General features: G+C 39.6%; 2 protein-coding genes across 2 annotated transcripts; both read right to left on the bottom strand.

The window, feature by feature from the left end:
* Positions 1 to 1,974: 1,974 nt before the first annotated feature.
* LOC147861355 (putative starch synthase 4, chloroplastic/amyloplastic) lies at positions 1,975 to 15,205 on the bottom strand. Its single transcript, XM_087323399.1, has 16 exons — positions 14,909 to 15,205; positions 13,206 to 13,479; positions 7,378 to 7,462; positions 6,186 to 7,275; positions 6,036 to 6,087; positions 5,763 to 5,885; positions 5,567 to 5,642; positions 5,309 to 5,493; positions 5,025 to 5,219; positions 4,868 to 4,939; positions 4,526 to 4,741; positions 3,800 to 3,925; positions 3,387 to 3,536; positions 3,247 to 3,308; positions 2,957 to 3,032; positions 1,975 to 2,864 (listed from the first exon to the last, which is right to left on the bottom strand). Exons 1-16 carry the CDS (start codon positions 15,067 to 15,069, stop codon positions 2,688 to 2,690), a joined length of 3,120 nt encoding a protein of 1,039 aa, XP_087179525.1. The 5' UTR covers positions 15,070 to 15,205; the 3' UTR covers positions 1,975 to 2,687.
* A 1,901-nt stretch (positions 15,206 to 17,106) lies between these two features.
* On the bottom strand, positions 17,107 to 19,064 carry LOC147861354 (large ribosomal subunit protein P1-like). Its single transcript, XM_087323960.1, has 4 exons — positions 18,931 to 19,064; positions 18,228 to 18,351; positions 17,722 to 17,816; positions 17,107 to 17,314 (listed from the first exon to the last, which is right to left on the bottom strand). Exons 1-4 carry the CDS (start codon positions 18,997 to 18,999, stop codon positions 17,261 to 17,263), a joined length of 342 nt encoding a protein of 113 aa, XP_087180086.1. The 5' UTR covers positions 19,000 to 19,064; the 3' UTR covers positions 17,107 to 17,260.
* Between the last annotated feature and the right edge of the window lie 2,504 nt (positions 19,065 to 21,568).

Here is a 21,568-nt window from a genome sequence, read left to right as displayed (position 1 = left end):
TGCATTGTATTGGTTGTAACATGTAGGGGCCAAAGTCCCCTTGTTCTAAACCTGTATTTTATTTTGTGCAATCTAGTACCAAGGCTACCACTAAACCAAGAGAAATGGCTTGGTGATTTAGTAAGTACCACATCCCTTGTAATTTGTGCACCATCTCTAAACACAACCCAACACACACGCGCACACACACACACACACACACACCCCACATACCCAAGGTGATCATTGACGACCGAGGCTATGAAAGTTTTAGACATACACACATAAAGGAGAGGAATCGAAATCTTCATAAATGATTAATTTTGTATTTGTGACCTTCTATATCACGTATGTTCAATGCATGTTAAAGATACACATTATCTATGGAGATTTCTTAATTTCTATAGTACATTTTTTCCTATTGGATCCATCTATTCCTTTGTTGTGACTTTTTGTATACACTTTAGATTAATATAAGTTAAGGTTATGGTCAAACAAGTAGTGAGGAAGAGTTTAGTATGGATGAAGACTGAAATAACGAAAAGATATAAATCGATTGGTAAGAGTAAACACTCAGATCCTTGCTGTCAATTGTAGCTTCTCAATATGGAATTGACTAATTCCACAACTCTATTGGTTCGGAACCCATTTTGGCAAAAGAAGTGGGAAACTATAGTTTACATGCAAATTATACAAGGATGAGGAATGTGATAAAATGAAACAAGGAACACACTTTTGTGAAACTTGAGTGTCAAGGACAGGTAGTGTGAGTCATGCTATTATTATAAGGGCCCTCCCAACCCCAATAATAGTGAGTTCATTGGCAAGGGGGTTCATTTTAGTATTCTAGGCCGAAGCTCTATCGCAATTCAGTTTGACATGGGGTAGCAAATCACAAGGACGCATAGGAGACCTACAAAAACAAAAGGTAATGTGGTTAGCGCCAAAACCCAAGAATCTCTCTCTGATAGTCTCTATTTTGCTATTACATCCTCTTTGCTTCTCATACATGTAAACAATATAAACAAAACTCTCAGTTGTAATCTGGTTTCAATTTATGGTTTCACTGAAGTTGTGAGAAAACTTATCATTATGTATAAAAAAAAACAAATATTTGACAGAGAATGTAATCAAGAAAGTGGTTTGTTTCTCTCGATTTATAATTTGTATCTTCTCAAGTATTGCGAAAATCTACACACAAAAATCTTATTTTCATAGGTGATGAAATTCCAAAGGATCCTACTCCCCATCACCAAAATCACTCTGAAACTTACTGAAACAGAGATTCGGCTGCGATATACGAGCCTGACAGAGCATGTTCTGTGTCGAGGTGGAGAATTACAAATAATGGGACTCAAAACCTGCATTATCGGGAAACCCAACACTTGTCCGAGAAGAAAGATGGCTCCGGCTCCAGGTCCCTCGTCCTGATTAGGCCGAAGCCTGGCCTAAAGCTGGACCTAAGATAGGGATAGAATGAGAGACAGAGAGAAGAGCAGTTGTTGGTCAGCTCCAACCTCTAGCTTAGTACTCACTCATGACTACTTGGCGAGAATTGCTGGAGGGGTTGTATCTTCTTGCCTTTGCCTCTGGAGTTCTTTCATAGTTCCTTACTTCCACGAACAACGTGTAAGGAGTAGCCATAGAGTGAGAAAATGAATGCCAAATCATGGAGATCATTGCTCTTCATGTACAATCCCCCATGGACACTCTGATGCACTTCTTAATTTGTCCATGGCATCATTTCACTACACCAACCAACCTTGCATACAAATGTTCAAACACCACTCTACTCTCATAGATATTAGATACACACTTCATTCCCCTGAACCATCTCAAAAACATTCCACCACATGCATTAAAATGATTATCATGGAGCTTAAGTATATCTAGAGCTTTTATTTTTGTTTTAGTATGGATGACATGAATTTACCCATAATCGTAATCATGATTTGACTCATGGGCCGATTTTGGCCTCTAGTAGACATTAATCTTAACAATAAGAAAATTGGCATACATATTATTCGGATGAGAAATCTCCAAAAACAAAACCAAACGTTACATAAGATGTGACAATTCCATCCCATATCTTATTAAGATGTTCAAAGGGATCACCCACAAGCATTAAATACTGTACAGAATCCCGATTAATTACATTGATCAATAAATAGGATGCCCACATCGATCTTCTTGTAAATACTTCTGATATTTCCTTGATTGTGATGATTGTACATTTAGAAAAGCAAATGTCTTCATTGAGCTTGTTGACTGGATATTGAGGTCCATCAATCAATTATATCCTCAGGGGACCTCAAATGATTCATTGCGATCATTGCAAAAGAGAGCATCAGCAGTCCAGTCCCACATACCTTATGATGCTGCCTGCCTATTTATCATTTCATCTTTAATTTCACCCGTGTGACGTGTCGATACTGACAATTTCTTCTATGAAGAGCATCCAATCCAATGAGCCTTCTCACAAACCTTGAACTCAAAGCCAGTCATATATACCATTATGTAGAAAATCCAAAATGGTGATTCAGGGCTTTGGTCTCTCGAGCATTTCTGATATTTCGGACAGGGTCATCATACATAAATCAAGATTCAATAAAAAGCAAGGGGATTTGGCATAGTTCAGACCCTTGCCTTGCAACAACATGTTGGAGTTCAAATCTCTCCACTGCCCCCATCCATTTTAAAAAAATGATCTATGAAGAAGCTGATCTTCTTGCTCTTGTAATAGCTTTCTCATATAGTTCAGCATACTGATCAGATGATGTATTCCAGCTAAGGTCTATCTGCATTGCCTTTCTAACAAGTTCCTGCCACCAAAGCCGCCTTTCCACATAGTAATTCAAAGCACGATCTAAGGCAGAGTTCAGATCCTGTGACAAAGCAGTATTCATTATTTTGTAAGGTTTAATGTCCATGGCTTTGGATGCCTATGCATATATAATCTGAAAGAATAAATATTTACCAGCTCAGTTGTACCCAGGAAAGTGAACCCATTTCTCCTCTGCCATGGAATCATTTCATCATCCACATCAAACACACTGCATGGACACAACACATACATAGATTCTGTGAAATGATAAATCTAAATAAAACACTAAGTAAATTTATGAATGCTAATGATACATGACAACACTTACAGATATCGGAGACTATGTGACAAGTCACATGGCTATGTGACATTATGCTTAAATCTAAAACAGAGGAATGTGCAATAGCATTTACAAATATAACAAGAATAGAAATTGGAGATACCTGTCATTTAATCCACCCGTACGTCGGGCCACAGGTATGGCACCATAACGCATGGCAATCATCTAACACAAGTCCAAGTTCTCTTTAGAAAAGTCCGACAAAAATAATACAGGGAATGAAAGAAAGGTAATGTTACCGACCTGTGTCAAACCACAAGGTTCAAAAATGGAAGGGACTATGAAAATATCTGCCCCAGCATATATTAAATGAGAGAGACTCTCGTCATACTTCAATATCAACCTAACATGGGGGTGATTGCTGAATTGCTGAGAAATTGCTTCAAATTCACTCTGTGAAAAGAAATCTATGCTGATCAAGATTCAGAAGAATCATAAAAGAAGGATGGACTCGGGACAACAACATGAAGGCATATATGAGCTAGTTGTGTTGGGGATTAGTAGGGACAAAATATCAGATAGACACTTACCCCCACCCGGGCTTAACTATGTATTGCCTTCAAGAGTAAAACAGCCACTTTTATCAAGGCAAAAAGCCATAAAAATTACTGGGTTAATTCTGGAAAAACCTAGTGATACAAGCTTGGATAGTTAACCTGAATATGCTGGATGGGGCTTGATCCCAGAAGAACAAATTGGCCACCTTGTTCGAGTGTTCTATATATAGCATGACGAATCAAATGCACACCTTTCTGTGGAACCAACCTTGTTATACATCCGACCTGCACATTTGTTTTATCTCAAATACATTAGCAATTTGTTTTAAACATTTCTTAGATATATTATGCTTCTTTTCTTTTCTTTTCTTTCCATTTCTTCTTTCTTTCTCAAATGGTCAAGAATTATTTTGACTCTATAAAATGCTCCAACCCATGACAGTTCTCCCTACCACTATCCTATAGCATATGTCACTAGGACACTATAAATTTTCCCTCGTGCTCTAGCACAGTTCCAGCTCTGCTCCAATCAAAACAGAGCCAGCTGTGTTAAACTGAGAATCAATGAAGATGAAAGTTTCAAGACGACTTTAAAAACTAAGAAGTCCATCAATTTTATTTAGTTATAAACAATGCCCTACCACTGGAAATGCAACGTGAGCACTTTGATGAATCAGAAAGGAATATACAATGATCTAACTAACATTAACCATATTATTATAAGGAAATTGAATGTCATTGGCATGCTGAGTAATTTTAGTAGGCCACAAGGGAGTTTCATTATATTAACACATAACATAGGCTGTAACTAATAGAGTTTCTAAAACGATGTAAATTGCAATGAGTGCAACATAAAAACCTTAGTATTTGGAAACATAAACTTACGATAGGCCTTTCTGAATCCAGAGTTGTCCCAGAAAGACCAAGGGTTGCTCTAAGAGATCTTTTATTAGCTTCCTTCCCACCGATGTCCTCAGCATTGTATTGATGATCTATAAGTAAGTCAGATGCAGGATTCCATGCTTCTGTATCAATGCCATTTAATATCCCAACAAACTTATGTGAGTGAGCTCGAAGTGTCAAATGTAGGCCTTTACCCTCCTGCAGAAACAAAAGAAAATTCTCTTTTGTTCAAATGTTATTCAACTCAACATTGCAATAATATTTTAAATACTTTCACATTAATGTACTCTCAATACTGGAAGGAACCTAAAGTCAACAAAGTACCTCTACAGTTTGCACTTCTTGTGCATATGTTGGAGACACTGTCGTCACTATGTTTGAAAAAACAATGGCCCCCTGTATTCCAACAAGAGATTGAGATTCAAGATCCTAGTACTACATTAGATTCTCTATTGAATTTCAATCATCCATAATCTCACACCTTCAGTAGGTTTATGCGGTCATGCAAGAAGTTGTCCTGCATTCGGTCAGGTCTATGTAGTTGTTGAGGATCAAGACCACAATGAGCAAGAGACCTAGGAAATTCTGTGCCTTGGTACTCAAAGTTATGGCATGTAAACGCAATCCTAGCTGAGTTGAGTCCTTGGGGTACATATATGTTCCAGTATAAAGGAGCCTATAGAATAGGAATCCAACGTTTTAAACTTCTTTATCACTATATTATTTAATTATCTGAAAGAAAAGAGTAGGGTCACTGTTACACACAACAGCAGCAGTGTGCCAATCATGACAATGAATGATATCTGGCTTCTTGGTAGCTTGCAAGACAAATTCAAGAGCCGCGCGAGAAAAGTATGTAAATCTTGCAAAGTCGTCATTCTCACCATACACCGTTCCTCTCCAGAATAATTTTGCTGGGTGATAAGGTTCAATGAAATACACAGGTAATCCTGCCAACATGCAATAAAATTTGAGAGTTGCAGATGTCAGATATTCATGGATACTTCATGAAGGCCCCACTACCATCAACAGTGCCAGTCCAAATTTTGTTTTTGTATGTATGTCCTTCGAAGTAAGAGTTTAAATCCATATTAATGACCTATCCATAAAAAACAATATATATATATTTAGCTGAAAAGGGAATTGTCGTGCAAGTCGAAGACAGTTATGCTTTTACATTCAAACCATGAGGAAACGTATGTGGAAACACTGCTTTTACCTTGAGGTTTTTTATTCTGCTATAATCCATGCAATCATATTTTGGAAGGATAACCTCAACAAGGTGACCTTTCTTTTGTAATGACTTGCCCAAACCAGTCACAACATCTCCTAAACCTCCAACCTTTCACAATTATAAACTTCATCATTAAATATATATGTATACACCTTTTCCATCAAAGTAACAATTCAAACTAAAGATTGATCACAAACACACTCAGATCACTTTGAGTGGAACATCTTTAGACATGTACAGAATACAAGTTTCTATCACCTTTGCTACCGGGGCCATCTCTGCTGCAACATGTACGATATGCATTCCTGGTCTGAAATAGCACAATAGGTAAGCGTGATTGGTAAGAACATCCATCTCAATCACATTTGGTTATTGGAAAAGCAGTCAAAACACACAATTATTCAATACCTCTTCTTTTTTCGCAAAAGTTCCTCCAAACCAAATAGAATATCATCATCTGTAGAATCTTTTTTAGCAATGAAAACGTCCTTGATGCTAGCATCTCTTTGCCATGCTAGTTCTCTTAGTGTAGTTGCATCCTCAGACACAAGTTTCTTTTCTAGTAGCCACCCATCGATGGAGAGAAGCACATTGCTCCAAAATTCCCAAGGCATATCATCTACTATAGGGGAAACACTTTTCTCTGCCTTCAACTGCGCAATGCTATTTTGGAATGACTCAACTTCTGCCTGATAAGCCTCTAACTGAGACTTAAGAGCTGCATCTGAATCTGCCAGACACTGCTCGAGGATTATGACTTGACCCCGCAAAACTTCATTTTCTGACTTTACTTGTTTTAAAAGCTCATTTTCTGCTTCAAATTTCGGTAGCTGAGATTGCAATTCCTCAAGTCTATCTTTCATTGTCTGACTATCAACCGACCCATCTCCAGCTTGTCGTGAATCTATGCCCAATGTATTCCTTCCTTTCTTCTCAAGTTTCTGCAGATTTTCTCGTACAACTTGCTTCTCTAACTTTAATTTTGCCAATTCCAATGTGTCCATTTCAGTGAGGGCCAATTTTCTCTCAGCTTCAGAGCGAGCCTTTTGCATGAAGTCTTTCTCTGACTTGAGTTGTGCAATCACTTCATCTTTTCTTTTTGAGTCAACCAGTTTGTCTTGTAACGACTTGATATTACCTTGTAGCATCTCATTCTCTTTCGTTAACCGCTCTATTTCCTTCGATAAATAATCTGATTTTCCAGCTTCTATCTGCAATTTTTCAACATTCTTTGATAGCTCAATATAATCAACATCCTGTTGCAAAAAGGCATTTTGCAATTTGTTCCCCTCCGATAATTTTTTCTTTAAGATCTCTATTTCCTGCTCAAGTAACTTTAGCTTAGACTTCTCTTCAACTGTAGCTTTCAGCCTTGTCTCTGCTTCTGCCAATTTCAGTTGGAAGACAGTGACTTGAGACTGTAAGTCATCCTTGTCACGCTGCATTTGCTCCAAGTTCTCCAAGCTTTCTATTCGTGCTCTATTGAGCATCAGAATGTCTTGTATATAAAGCAAACTAAGCCATTAGTGTGGAATAGAATACACAAAATAAAGATGAAAATTTGAGGTTCATATGCATAATGGCATCACAGCCTCCTTACTTCTCTCAGCATCCTGGACCTTCTCCATTAGATCTTCCACCAAATCAATAAAACTTTCATCTTCAGGATCAGGATTGTGTACTGGCTGCACATAAGCACACAGCTTCAGAAGATAAAAGTATAAAACCAAGTGACCCTTGTAAGAGAAACTGAATTATTAAACAAAAAGAAAGTTTGATGTGAATATGTAGCCGGCCACAGCCGGCTATCAAGCAGAAATGAAAGTAACAACGAAACAGATAAAAGAACAAAGACACAGACACACAGTTTTAACGTGGAAACCCTAAATGGGAAAAACCACGGGAGCCCACAGACTCCAAACAGAATCACTATATGAGAGTGTGTACAAGACTCAAAACCACAACCTTGGTCTGATCTTCGTCTCAAACAGACAGATATACAAAGAGAGAGCAGGAAGTAGAATAACACACACACACACCTTGCTACACTCTAATCATACAACTCTAATAATGCCATACATATGTTGCCCTAGCTCTCTCTCTCTCTATATATATAGGCATGAATCGGCTTCAGCCGCCTTGCCTCTGGTCAGATCAGCCAAATCGGCTCCTAAGATAGCCGGCTCTCATACTTGTCCGGCTCACAGCCGGACTGGCCGGTATACAGCCGGCTCCTAGCCAGATAATCTCTCCTCCCATCAGGATTGACCTCTTCTACACAACAAGCTCCCCCTTCACACCTGTATGGGAAAGTCGACCAAACCAACCTTCAACAGGCACACTTTCAGCTAATCGATAGTCAATGCCTTCGTCAGCATGTCCGATCCGTTATCATCCGTATGGATCTTTTCAAGAGCGAATTCCTTTTCTTCCACTCTCTCTCATAACCAATGATATCTCCTCTAGATATGTTTTGTCCGAGAGTGATAGGCAGCATTCTTTGCAAGGTAAATGGCACTTTGATTGTCGCAATGTAGTATGAATTGATCTTGCTTCATTCCTAACTCATGAAATCTCTCATCCATATTACTTTCTTTCAGACTTCAGACATTGGCTGGCATTCAATTTGTCGGCAACGTCGAGCCGACCGGCTTGGCATTCTGCATGTTGACTCTCAAAAGCACCTTTGTCACATATTTCTCTTGTGACAGCCACAACATGTTCTTTGTCTGGTCCCGGACTATGTGCATTTCCTAGTATTTGCTTTACCGAACCCATATCTTTCATTGCAAATGACTTACTCAAAGTCCTTTTCAAACTCGCAATTTTCTTTAGGTCCTGTCTAACAATGAGCATGTCATCAACATACAATAGGAGGATTAAGAAATCTCCTCCATCATACTTCTTCACAAAAACACAGTGGTCAGTTTGTGTTGTGTGGAATTTATGGTCTATCATGAAAGATTTAAACTTCTAGTAACATTGTCAGGGAGCTTGTTTCAGCCCATACAAGCTTTTCCTTAGCCGGCATTCAAGGGTTTTCTTTTCCCTTCTCAAATCCTTCAGGCTACTGCATAATGCTCAACACAGTCTTGATGGATGTCATCTTGCCTGCTGGGGGAAATATTTCGTCAAAATCCAAACCCTTCTTCTGTTGGAAGCCTTTCACCACAATGTGGGCTTTGTACCTAGGTGGATTTCCGCTTTCTCCCAGTTTCAGCATGTATACCGACTTGTTCCGAAGTGCCTTCTTTCCTTTCGGCAACTCAGTTAGTTCATACTTGTGGTTCTCATGCAAGGATTCCATTTCATCTTGCTTGCATTATACCACTCTTTGTTGTGGGTATCTGTCATGGCTTCTTCAAAGCTTTCTGGCTCCCCTTCTTCAATCAGCAATATATGTTCTCTATCCGGAAACCGACATGGTGCTTTTCTTTGCCTCAAGGGATACCTTCTTTCATTAGTTGCCAGTTTTGGTTCGAATGCATCAGCCTGCTCGTCATCCGAGACTGATTCAGCTTCATCGGCTAGCTGTCTTCTATCGGTTGGCTCTACATGTACTTCAATCGGCTCTCTGAATTCAATCGGCTCCTAGTACTTATCAGCTAACTACTGGCTGTCGACCAGCTGATATTCAATTCAGCTTGTCTCAGTTGATCCAATTTCGGCTGCTTCAGCCAGCTTTCATCCACCGGCTGGCTGGGAGGATGACCATGAAGACAATGTCCCAGCTCCTGATGACCTTCTTGTCTATCAGGTCCTCACCGTACCCTAAGATAATACATGGCCGGCCTTTGCTGTCCAATTTCAATCTTTGGTCCTTAGCTACATGCACATATGCCAAACAGCCGAAAACCCTCAGATGCCGGTATGACACATCTTTTCCAGTCCACACCTTTTGTCGAACTTCAAAATCTAATAGCACTGAGGAGACCTATTTATAATGTAAGCAACCATCTTTAACGCCTCATCAACGGCATGTAATAGCATACGTTTGACCTTCTCCATGATCATTTTGTTCATTCTCTAAGCCATTCCACTCAGTTCAGAAGTTTTCGGTACCACGTATTCAATCCTCATTCTTGGCTTTGGCAGTACTCCTCAAATTGTTCTCACTACTCTCCGCCATTGTTTGTCCAGACAGCCTTCAGCTTTTGTCTGGATTCCCTTTCGGCTCTTGCTTGGAACTCTTTGAAGACAGACAGCACATGATCCTTTGTCTTCAACACAAAAGCCCACAATTTTCAGTTGTAATCATCATTGAATGTAACAAAGTACTATGCACCAGCATGTGATTTTGCATCCACATAACATACATCGGTATGCACAAGTTCCAAAGCATTCTTCCTCCTCATCGGAGGCCTAGAACGAAAGGCAACCCTGTTTTGCTTGCCAGCCAGGCAATCAATACATTTCTCTAGATGCACTTTTTTCACCTCCGGCAGGAGTTCCTTTTCAGCAAGCATTTGCATCCCCCTCTGACTTGCCGACAACCCTGTTATACTCGCCGGTTGTGTCAGCTGCCACATTTACCTCGTTCCGACACAACCATGCATGCATTACAAATAATGTGTTATCCGTACGAGAGGTATAGGGATGGATGAGAGTGACAATCTTTTGTTGGGGTAAAGGCTCTAAATGACCCCCTTATAGTGTGTACATGTGTATAAGCCTATTTATAAAGGCCAAAAGTCACATACCACATTTTCGTTATTTTTGGGCCAAGTTCAGTGTAAACTTGGCTAACTCTAAATAGGTCATCTAAAACATAAATCAAGAACTTTTGGATCTCACTTCGAAAGGTGAGCTCCTCCAACTGTCTATCTCTCTATAAGAGACGAGCATGGGAGGCATCCCAATATTGGGAACTCTACCATATGCTCATGAGTAGCGATTGGAATACATCTGCTCGAAAAACTCGAACTTTCTCTCTAAGGACGAGATCAAGTTCATACGTCACAAGCCGAACAACAAATATAGAGTATGTATTCTATACTTTCTCCCGAAACTCCACAAAACACCTGTGGTCGGGAGACCTATATTTTTGTACAATGGCTTCATCTTCGAGCATACCTCCATCTTGCTCCACCACAAATTATATCTGATACTCCAACGACAAAAGCAACACCTCGAAGATTCACCTTCCCTAGTTCGGAACCTAGAAGATCTTCGACTACCCACCATTACACTACTCTTCACTTTTGATGTGAAATCATTGTACCCCAACATTCCCACTTCTGAAGGACTACATGCTCTACGTGAGATGATACGAGGTCACTTCCCACTCGGGGAACTCAACCTAACAACTAGATACCCTCCTAGATATTAGCCCTTAGTCATTAAATGCACATACTTTCTAAAAAGTTAGAATTCAAAACCAACCTAACCGTTGGTTCTAAGAGACAAACCCTCCCTATAAGAGGAGTAAAACTCAAACATTGTAATTTGTATTCACAAAGCCAGTGTCTCCACTAAAGAGCTCTCCTTGATAGAGCAAAACTAGTTTGGAACAACACACGTCGATAATATAACATTTGACTTTTTACTCGCTTTGTCTCATCTCTTTTTTAACTTTCTCACCATATTATGTTGTAAGAGATCCTTGATCAAACACCTATCTAACTCAATACATTTGAGGCACTTGTATGTTCAACATCTTCTCTCCCTCTCTTACTTTCATAATCTTTCGCCTTCTCTTCCATCTCGTTGTTGCACGTCCAAATCCCAACCAAACCCTAAACCCTTTATCATGATGCAAACAAGTGAACCACCACAAGAAGAACGAGATGGTGCGGAACCAACCCACACCAGCGGTGCTACCACGACTAAACCCGCTAAAAACTCTTCGGTAAGGGATCTCCCTTTTTCTCTCACTTTTGCCTTCTTCTCTCAAGATTTGCTGGTTTTTTGGACCGACTCTCGAGTTTTGTTGATTCCTATGGCATTCTTTCCCCTTCCGTGTTGATGTAGCATCTAGGCGACTGGTGTTAGCGATGTTTTGCCCTTGTTCTTGGTGGACATTGTTGTTTTGTCCAAGTTGACTTTGACTCTTGTTAGTGCGATCTACTTGTTTACCCTTCGGTTTGTCTTGAGCTTGAGCGGTTTGTTTCACGAGAGGTGAAGTGTCTTGTTTTATTATAAGTTGTTCGCACCTCGTGAGTATTGGCAATAGTTTCTTCTCACGAGAGATTGTCAGCATCCTCCATTGCTAGATCTCGAGCTCTAACTTGTTGAGTTTGAGCATTATGATCATTTTGTGCTTAGAGAAATTGCTCGAGCTTAAAGTCATTGACTGCTCGTCTAAAATCTCGGAGTATGTTTTTCTGCCACTTATTGCAGGTGTTACGCCATAGATCACTAGTGCTATATGAGCTAGCAGCTAGCACCGAATGCTCTACTATGAATTCTCGAGTGTCAATTATCTGGAGCCGGCCACAACCGACTATCAAGCAAAAATGAAAGTAACAACGAAACAGATGAAAGAACAAAGATAGAGACACAAAGTTTTAACGTGGAAACCCTAAATGGAAAAAACCACGAGATCCCACAGACTCCAAATCGTATCCCTATATGAGAGTGTGTACAAGACTCAAAGCCACAACCTTGGTCTGATCTTCGCCTCAAACTGACAGATATACACACACAAAGCAGGAAGTAGAATAACAAACACACACCCTGCTATACTCTAATCATACAACTCTAATAATGTCATATGTATGTTGCCCTAGCTCTATATATATAAATAGGTATTTACAAATATAGGCATGAATCGGCTTCAGCCGGCTTGCCTCTGGTGGGATCGGCCAAATCGGCTCCTAACTTAGCCGACTCTAATACTTGTCCGGCCCACAGCCGAACTGGCCGGTATACAGTCACCTCCTAGCCGGATAGGCTCTCCTCCCATCAAGAAGGACCTTTGCTACACAACAAAGAAAACCCCATGCCCACCCTTGCCATGCACTTATTGAATCATGTCTCCCACTTCATGGATGTTCACTAAGGGCTTCCTCATAATATCATAGGCTCCCCAACATTTTGAGTGTGAGCACATGCATGTCTACCATCTAAGAGACACGATGTATGCATGTCATGCCCATCCTTGTCATGCATTGTTTGCATCATGAGGATGTCAAAGTTTCCCATAAACTTTGAACATGCCTATATGCTCATCTACCTCGGTAAATTATCTATTCAATGTTTCCATATGGACTTCACACTAGTTATCGTTACCTGTTATTCTCTTGAGCTCACATTCAATACTAACACATGATGCCTTAAACCGATTATATCCATCGACATGCATACTATGCGTTTATCCACTCATAAGTACACAAATATTTACATGCAACCTTATCAAAGTGGGGTCATTAAAGGTCTAATTTGAAGTGATTCAGATACCACTGAATAAGATGTTGAGAAAGTAGAAACCTTAGCTTTGTTTGGTAGCTGTTGCTTAGCCAGAATAACCACATCTGTCCGTGGAATTGGAGTCTCATCACTAGCTGGGCTCGCATTTTCTTCTTCAGAAACTTGTTCATTCACAATTGTTCCACTGTCCATTTCAGTAAACTCCCCTTCTTTCTTATTTTCGGCACCCTGTTCTACGACCTCATTGCTATACTCACTTGTGGAGCTCTCCTGGTCAACAGGAGATAAATTTTTGCGCAGCAATTTCTTGGGGACTTTTTTCTGGTAAGCTCGCCTGCAATGCAATGGAATATTTAGTGAGTTATGGTGTGATCGAGTTGTGTAAATGAATGTATGGATGTATATGTACAGGATATAAATGCATAATTAACTAAAAGTGATCATTCTTATACAATAGCCATGTGTGAAAAGAATATTTTAAGAACATTGAAAATAGAATGAAACTGGAAGTAAAGCCATAAAGAGTATGTAGTAAGTCCTCTGTAGTTCTGGAAAATGTCTCTAAATTATAGAACGAACATGAAAATCATCAGTAATGTAGGAGATAATATATATAATTTGAAATTTCATCCCTAACATGCTTCCATACATGCATAGAATGCAATCATATTGCAATCAACTTTAGTAAATAATGAAAACTCATGTCAACCATGGAGTTCATCTACCTGATGCATTTTCCTTTCAAGGACTTGGGAGTTCATCTACTTGTCAGTCTTTGAATGTAATTATCTAAAATTGAATTATCATTCTTATACATTAGTCCTATATTGAAAAGGTTAAGGACATTGTGGATTAGAAAAAGCATGACCTACAGATCATAATAAGGATGCATTTCATACACTTTCATTTGTGATTCATGGATCCAATATGACTTTAATTATAGAATGAGCAGGGGAATACTCAATAAGGTACGAGTATAATACCTACAGTTTGGTGACAATCCAACCATCATGATCGAATGATTTTGTGTGTGTGTGTGTGTGTGTGTGTCATGAGCTACTTTGGCATGAGTTCCAACAGCTTATTCTGGACCATATCACCAGGCACCAATTATATATAACTTGCTGTCAAACCATATGGTTTAATATGAACCAACCATTGGTTTGGTGTAACCTGTAGCTCGAGTCAAAAGGTATGAAGGAGCCTCTAAAGGAATCTCTATTTTTCCCGATGTATCTATTTGGAATATTGTCTACTGGTGTCTTGTCACAGTCAAGGATATTTGATTTACCTGCCTATAGGAGATGTGAAGAAGCAATGAAACCTTTACTCATCTACTCTGGACTTGTCCCTGTATGATACTTTCCTTGGTCCCAATCTACCAACTTTCTACGGTTGCAGCTCCCCACTAGTCAGTTCTGAGTGTTCCTTGGCTCTTTGGCTTGTTGCCAAGGGAGCTTAAGCTTTTGCCATCTTTTTGCATGGGTTTATTACTCGGATATTAGCATCTACAGAGAATATGAACTATTTGCAATCACTCGCCGATCGATATTGATTACTTAGATTTTTCATCAAATAATCCTTTCACATTTATTGTTGTTTCTCGTGACATTAACGTGCACATACATGATCATATAAATCTACATGCACATCTACATACACACACACATATAAGTCTAGATGCAAATCTACACACATAAACATACGTATGCACACGAATCTCTCTCTCTCTCTCTCTCTCTCTCTCTCTCTCTCTCTCTTACCTTGCAGGCATGAAATGATGATATTTGACACTATACTGATCGCCCAATACATGAAGATCATTTGCTCTCACCCTAAAACACCTGCAACAGACAGGTTGCAATGGAAGAGCCCTCGCAGAGCCAGCACCACTGTACAGTGAGGAGAGGCTCATCTGTGCCATGGCTGTGAGGATCACACAGAGAGGGGAGGAATGGGCAACAGGGTAGAGTCTATTCCTTCTTCTTTGGGTGATTTTTTCCTGTTGTGTTTTTTACAATGAAGGAGAGAAACCATGGATCAAAATGAAATGAAAAATGGAAGGGTGGGTGGGTGGGTGCAGTCTTTTCTTGGGGGGGGGGGGGATTTTTGCTTTACAAGAGGGAGCTTTTAGTATATACATACATATATATATTCTCTTGGTTGAGTCTTGTCTATCAATTTCTGTGGCCTAGAACATGCACTTCCAGAATGAGGTTTCACAAGAGGACCCTTCCTTATCTTATATCACAGAGTGCGCGGGACAGGAAGAGGAAGAGGAAGAGGAAGAGAGGAAGGAGGCAAAGAGAGGTATACAAGCAGAGGTGTGTGTATACATGAATCGAGGCTTGTTTCGGGTGGAGATGTCCGTAGCAACTAACTAGGAACCTATCGACCTCTCTCTCTCTCTCTCTCGCTCTCTCTCGCGTCCTCCATTAGAACTTGGTCTCTCTTTATATAGCATTATCAACCTCATCCTCAGCGATTGCATTAGGCAATGGTGTGTGTGTATCTGTCAATTGGGAATCATTTCAAGTAGAGATGTCTATTGTAAAGTCAAACTAGGAATCCATCGATCTCCCTGTATCCTCTTATCTTCCTCCATTGTCACTATCATCCTCTATCCCCATCGATTGCATGACACCTGCCCAAGTTCAAACTTGAATACTCACACAAACATTCATATTAATGTGGCCAAAAAACCCACTAGCCAAAGACAAACGTGAGGCATGCTAAGCATTGAGCTTTAAGAGATGGGCTCATCCATTCCAAAAATGGTCTCTATTTCTTGAGGGAGGGGGCGAGTAAGGCTTTATTCAAATTGAGTGCCCTTACAAAAGCTTATGTTACTTTGTTGCAAAACCATTAATGACAAAAAAATGTGGGCCATATAGTCTTAAGCTTATTAGGAGAACTTGTAAACATCTAGATCATCACGAAAAGTGTGCCCAAGTGGTCAATTAAATGAGAACTTTTTTAACATTGTGAAACCAACATGTAAATTGAGCTAAAAATAGTTTCTCTTTATGTAAAGTTCTGGTTTAGCCGTTTTACTTAGGGCGTATCAAGTTTATATGGTTTGGTGACACTCACTTAACTATATCATATCAAGTTCTTGTCTTTAGTAGCAAGTTAAGGAGCAAGAAAGGAGTTCTATCTACAAAGTCGAGAATTACAAACATGGCTCACTCAATACACTTCCATGGCAACTTTGTCACATCCAACAAATTAACTAAATGGTGTTGATGAAAAGAATATATGGATGGTGTGTTGAAATTTTTGTCAACCATTACTGAGTCGAATACAAAACTCACATAAAGATATACAAGTTGTGTGCAAACCCACCTGATCATTAAGAAATCCCATCAGAGATGGTAATGATTTGGCACAAATGGGAGTTTGAACAATAATATGCTACAAACACGTCAACAATGGATAAGCAATTGATAGTTCAATATATGTACAGAGTTAATCCAGACAACATAAAAGTTGTGAAGCAAATGAATACTTTCAAGCAAGCCAAGATTTACCACCACCTACTTACAACTTCTGATATGACAACACTAGAACTGATCAAATTGTTCAAAATTTCATATACACACCCATATAAAATTCAAATTACAGTATAAATGTATCACGTATGACATACGTTGGCTACTGAATCATGCACATATAGTCAACAATGCTTCTGGATAAGGGGACAGCAGATGCATTCATGTCACGAGAGACAGGAAAGGCAAGAAAATACCCAACCTGGCATTTGTTTATCATAAAGATGTTTAATAATAAGATTTAGGACCCTTAATTATACATAGCCATCAGATTTAAGATTATAAAACCACTCTATTGACAATATGTAGATCCTTACGGGAGCTCATGAGCAGTAATCCGAGATGAAATCATGGAGAATGATGTCTAAATAATACAAGGCCGCAGAGAAAAATTGATAGCATCACTAGAATCAACCAAAAAATTTCATGTACTCATTTCAGACAATCAATCATATTCCTCGATTACATTTGCATTGTTGGATTAAGACAATCTGTTCTAGTTATATATTTCCTACAAAACCAATGGATCCTAAATACATTGCAATAAAAAGAAAAAAACTTCACTTAATCAAACAAGCTGAAGCCCATGTCATCATCACTCTCTTCCTTGGGTTCCTCCTGAAAGCAAAATAACAAATTAAAATTAGAGTATGGAGATTGACTCAGTTTTACATTCAAAATGCAGCTCAACATTGGGAATGCCTACAAATAATGGATTAGATTTGAACACGAACAGACATAGCATTGCCTGTCAAGGAATCAGATCCCAAATGCATACATTACGATGCTTAATACACTACACAGCATTATATTCATAGCTTATAGATAACATTTTTAGCTCAACACATATGTACATATATAGGCCAACCAATATAACCACAATACTGTAGTCATTAATAGAGGCAGAAGAATCAATTTTGAAGCTCGTATACAAACAAAAAGATAAACATTTCTTACTTTTTATCATTTTAAAGTCAAAACGCCAGAACTGAAAACTCAAAACACAGAGGAAAATGAAAACTGACCTTCTTCTCTTCAACAGGTGGAGGAGGAGCAGCCGCACCCCCAGCAGCAGCAGGGGCACCTCCACCAACAGCCACAGCACCACCACCACCACCACCTGCAACACAAAAGACAGTAAAGCTTTCAATAAACTCTGCATATTTAAAAAGACATAGCAAAAACCCTATTCACAAATAGGAGTATGGAAAACCATGTTCCGATGCAATTCCTGGAACATCTTTAATTATGGTATGCAGGGAGGGCTAAACCAAATGTTCGCAGCATCTTAGAGAAACAATGCACAAAAGATTATACTGGAGTGGAATTGTTTGAATGTCTTAAGGTTTATTCATAGACTAGACTGACAAACTATGCCATCCAAACGTGGTCTCCTTGTCACAAAAGATTGAAACAATGCACAAAAGATTATCCTGGAGTGGAATTGTTTGAATGTCTTAAGGATTATTCATAAATTAGATTGACAAACTATGCCATCCAAACGTGGTCTCCTTGTCACAATGACACCAACCTGATCCAACATTCGTGATGAGATCCTCCACACTACGCTTCTCGAGGAGCTTAGCAAACAACGCAGGCCAGTAAGATTCGACCTCAACATTAGCTGCCTTCACAAGGGTGGCAATCTTCTCTGCCTGAGAACAATCAAAGACAAAAATATATCTTCTCAGTCCTACACCTCCTTTAAGTTCAATGGAAGATTCTTGTTCAATATATTTATAAGAAAAACTGAAAAGAACATGAAATTACCACCAAAACCACCAAACGTTACTGGCTAATCATCCGAAATGCTTCTACATTCCTCATAAATACTATCAATTTTACTCGCAGAGAGGGGTATTCAAATTTACTCGCAGATGTTTAGGACATTTATTAGTATATCTCAAAATAAAATAGCAAGTGGCCATCACGTGCGCAAAAAGGCATATAACAACTCTGTGTGTTACCGTGTTTGTAACAAGGGGTGCGCTTTCATCTCATGAAAATTTGGAATATTTAGTCAAACACATGAAATACAATAAAAGAGCTCGTGAGCAAATAATTCACATAAATTGGAAATAAAAACTTGATAACAAACAGTGATTTCAGGCCATCATAGAGAAACTAGCAGTGCACAAATGAAAACATCAGAAGGATGGAAGGAAGTAAAGATGGAGCTTTCTTTCGAGCTATAACAGAAACATTAGAAGCAAAAGAGGAGGAGGAAAACATACCGTAATAGGAATGCCATCGTCGTGAAGGATGAGGGCGGCATAGGTGCAGGCGAGCTCGCTGATAGACATGGCGAAGAGAGGCTCTGATTTTTCGCACAGACGCGCAGAGAGCACAGAGAAACGCAGCGTTTCCTTCGTGAAACCCTAAATCTCGAGGAAAAGAGAACAGAGAGGTTCTGGAGAGAAGCACTAAAATGACCTAATTCTGGTTTCACACCTGTCCGGACACTTTGATGCCCTATCCTGGTTTCACACTTGTCCGGACGCCATCAATTCTTGAGTGGACATATATATATATATATATATATATCTTAGACACAACACATTTGATTCACCATGTATCCATCATCCACATTCAGATCCCTCTGTGAACGAGGCCGTTTTTATAGTGCCAATTGTATCATGACCTATGGGAAAATGCGGACAGCTCACATGACCTATGGGAAAATGCGGACAGCTCGCGCTTCTTCGTGCATTATATTGCATGTGTTGCACCTGACTTGAAAACCATGTCCTTCGCCGAACGTGGAAATCGTGTTGTTTGGCATCCGAACCACCCCCATGTTAGCACCTGCCCATCGTGTTGTTGTCCACCATCCGAACCATACCATTGCTTCCATGTGACTTAACTCACATCTCATTGCGATGTGAGATAGGGCGTTGGGGCACCAGTGATAAGAGGAATAGACTATGCACCGTTTGACATCTAAAGACGATAATAAAATATCTCTCTCTTGTAATATTTATATGAGATTAGTATTGTGTGTTCATTTGAAGCCAAGCGCTAATCTCTTTGGTATGTGCTATGTGGTGACCTTCAAAATAGTTGAAGCGTAGTTAGTTTATTTACATGTTAAATACTTAATAATCATTTTAGCGCCTAAGCCCTATTGAAGTGTAGTTAGTTTATTTACATGTTAAATACTTCATCAGTTTAGCGCTTAAGCCCTATTGAGGCATTATTAAGCCCTAAGCCATGTTGAACTTGACCGGCTCTTCCAGTCAGTAAATCTCAGTTACATAATGATCCCACTAGCAAGCTTACCAAACCATATAACCTTGTCCTTACCTAACATCACAATCACTCTCATCCAACTCGTCCTCAAGAGGGTATACATCGGTGTCGTGATGTGGCATGGCGGTAAAAAGGTGGGAAAATGGAGGGTCTACTCACATCACATAAATATATGTATATATAAAAGATAAATATTTTAGATAATAAATAAATGTGTATATATGTATGTTAGCGTGGCTTAAATCAAGGGTTATTTATTCCCGTTACTTTTTTTCTAAGAAAGAAAGGGAATAAACGCATTTAATGCCGAAATTAGGTGCTTCGTTTTCTCTATAAAAAAGGAGAAGAGGGCTTAATGGGGGATTGCCATTTGTGGTTTGTGGCATACCATTAAGGTTTGTTTTCTTCCTATTCTTCACTTTTAGAGGGTCTCTTATTTTGTTGTTTTGAGGTGTACCATTAGGGTTTGTGGGGGTGACTCATTTTGCGTTTTGAGAGTGCACCATTAGGGTTCCTTCTTTTCTTCAAACTTTAGGTCTTGGGAGGGTTTTCTTCTATTCTTCTTCTTATTCCTTTTCAATGACCTCTTTGACACTTGGAACTAATTACCTACTTACATCTACTTTGGAGGTTTAATGTTCTTCTTTGCGATGGATAAATGTTATGTGATGGCAATTTCAAGAGAAGGGCCAGGCTACCTCACACTCTAGTCCTTGAAGGGAGGACGAAATGACATGGGAACACTACACCGTCATCCGGGCGTTGTAGCCAATAGTGGTAGTTGCAGTTTTGGCAGCTCACTTGATTCACCTTCGCTGGAAATTCCATAGTGTCCTTTTTGTTCGTTTCATTATTGTTTTTATGCTCTAGTCATGTGATCATATTTGTAAAAACCACCAAATTTGTGGTAGTCTATCTCTAATTGTTGTAAACCTAAATTTGTAAATATATCCCTTGCATATTGTGAAATGCACATAAAAGGAAACCAAACCAGCCTAGCTAGCTTCATACTTTATCATTCAATATATAGAAGATACAAAGAACCCATTTTGGGACGACCTAGCTACACGTGTCCCAAAATGGTGTGCTAAAAGGGTGGGCTAAAATGGGTGATGTGCTAAACGGGAGTGGCTAAAAGAGTGGTGTGTTCAAATGCATGCTCTTGCATGAAAGGGACACCACATTTCCCCCCTCAGAAAAACAAGGAGTGTTACGCTATGAGAGAAGGAGGGGTGTTAGAAGATAGGCTTGGGGTAGCATATGGCTTGATATGGGCAACATGGGCTGAGGTGAATCGACAGTTGGAATCGCGTCGGAGTAAGTAAGTCGTGGACTTGATGGCACGAATTACGGTGAATGGGCCGATCCACCGGTGCATGAGGGATTCACTGAGACCAAGCCGCCGGATTGGAAAGTAAACAAGGACTTTGGTTCCATCAGCATACGTCAGGGTGATTCGACCCACGTCGTAGTGTCGCTTTTGACGTTGTTGTGCGACTTGTAGATTTCGGGAGCTGGCTTGTCGAAGGAGGGGGAGCATTTGTTGGAGATAAAGCCCCCAAGTAGCACTATCCATGTTGGCAGGTTTAGAACAGATGTCAATGGACGTTTCTGGTGGGAGCC

Source organism: Azolla caroliniana, unplaced genomic scaffold (assembly GCF_043228905.1).
Source record: "Azolla caroliniana isolate FFs.n. ecotype wild unplaced genomic scaffold, voAzoCaro1.0.p SCAF_8, whole genome shotgun sequence".
NCBI classification, from domain to species: domain Eukaryota; kingdom Viridiplantae; phylum Streptophyta; class Polypodiopsida; order Salviniales; family Salviniaceae; genus Azolla; species Azolla caroliniana.
This window is presented reverse-complemented; position numbering and strand designations above follow the sequence as displayed.

Excerpts from the sequence above, each read along its gene's own strand:
- LOC147861355 (XM_087323399.1), bottom strand. The coding sequence starts at position 15,069 with ATGGCACAGATGAGCCTCTCCTCACTGTACAGTGGTGCTGGCTCTGCG. Across the intron at positions 7,276-7,377 it reads GGTCCAGGATGCTGAGAGAA|ACATTCTGATGCTCAATAGA; the intron begins GTAAGGAGGCTG and ends TTTATATACAAG. Across the intron at positions 5,220-5,308 it reads ATTGGCACACTGCTGCTGTT|GCTCCTTTATACTGGAACAT; the intron begins GTGTGTAACAGT and ends CCTATTCTATAG.
- LOC147861354 (XM_087323960.1), bottom strand. The coding sequence starts at position 18,999 with ATGTCTATCAGCGAGCTCGCCTGCACCTATGCCGCCCTCATCCTTCAC. Across the intron at positions 17,817-18,227 it reads CATCACGAATGTTGGATCAG|GTGGTGGTGGTGGTGGTGCT; the intron begins GTTGGTGTCATT and ends TTTGTGTTGCAG. Across the intron at positions 17,315-17,721 it reads CACCTGTTGAAGAGAAGAAG|GAGGAACCCAAGGAAGAGAG; the intron begins GTCAGTTTTCAT and ends TTTTGCTTTCAG.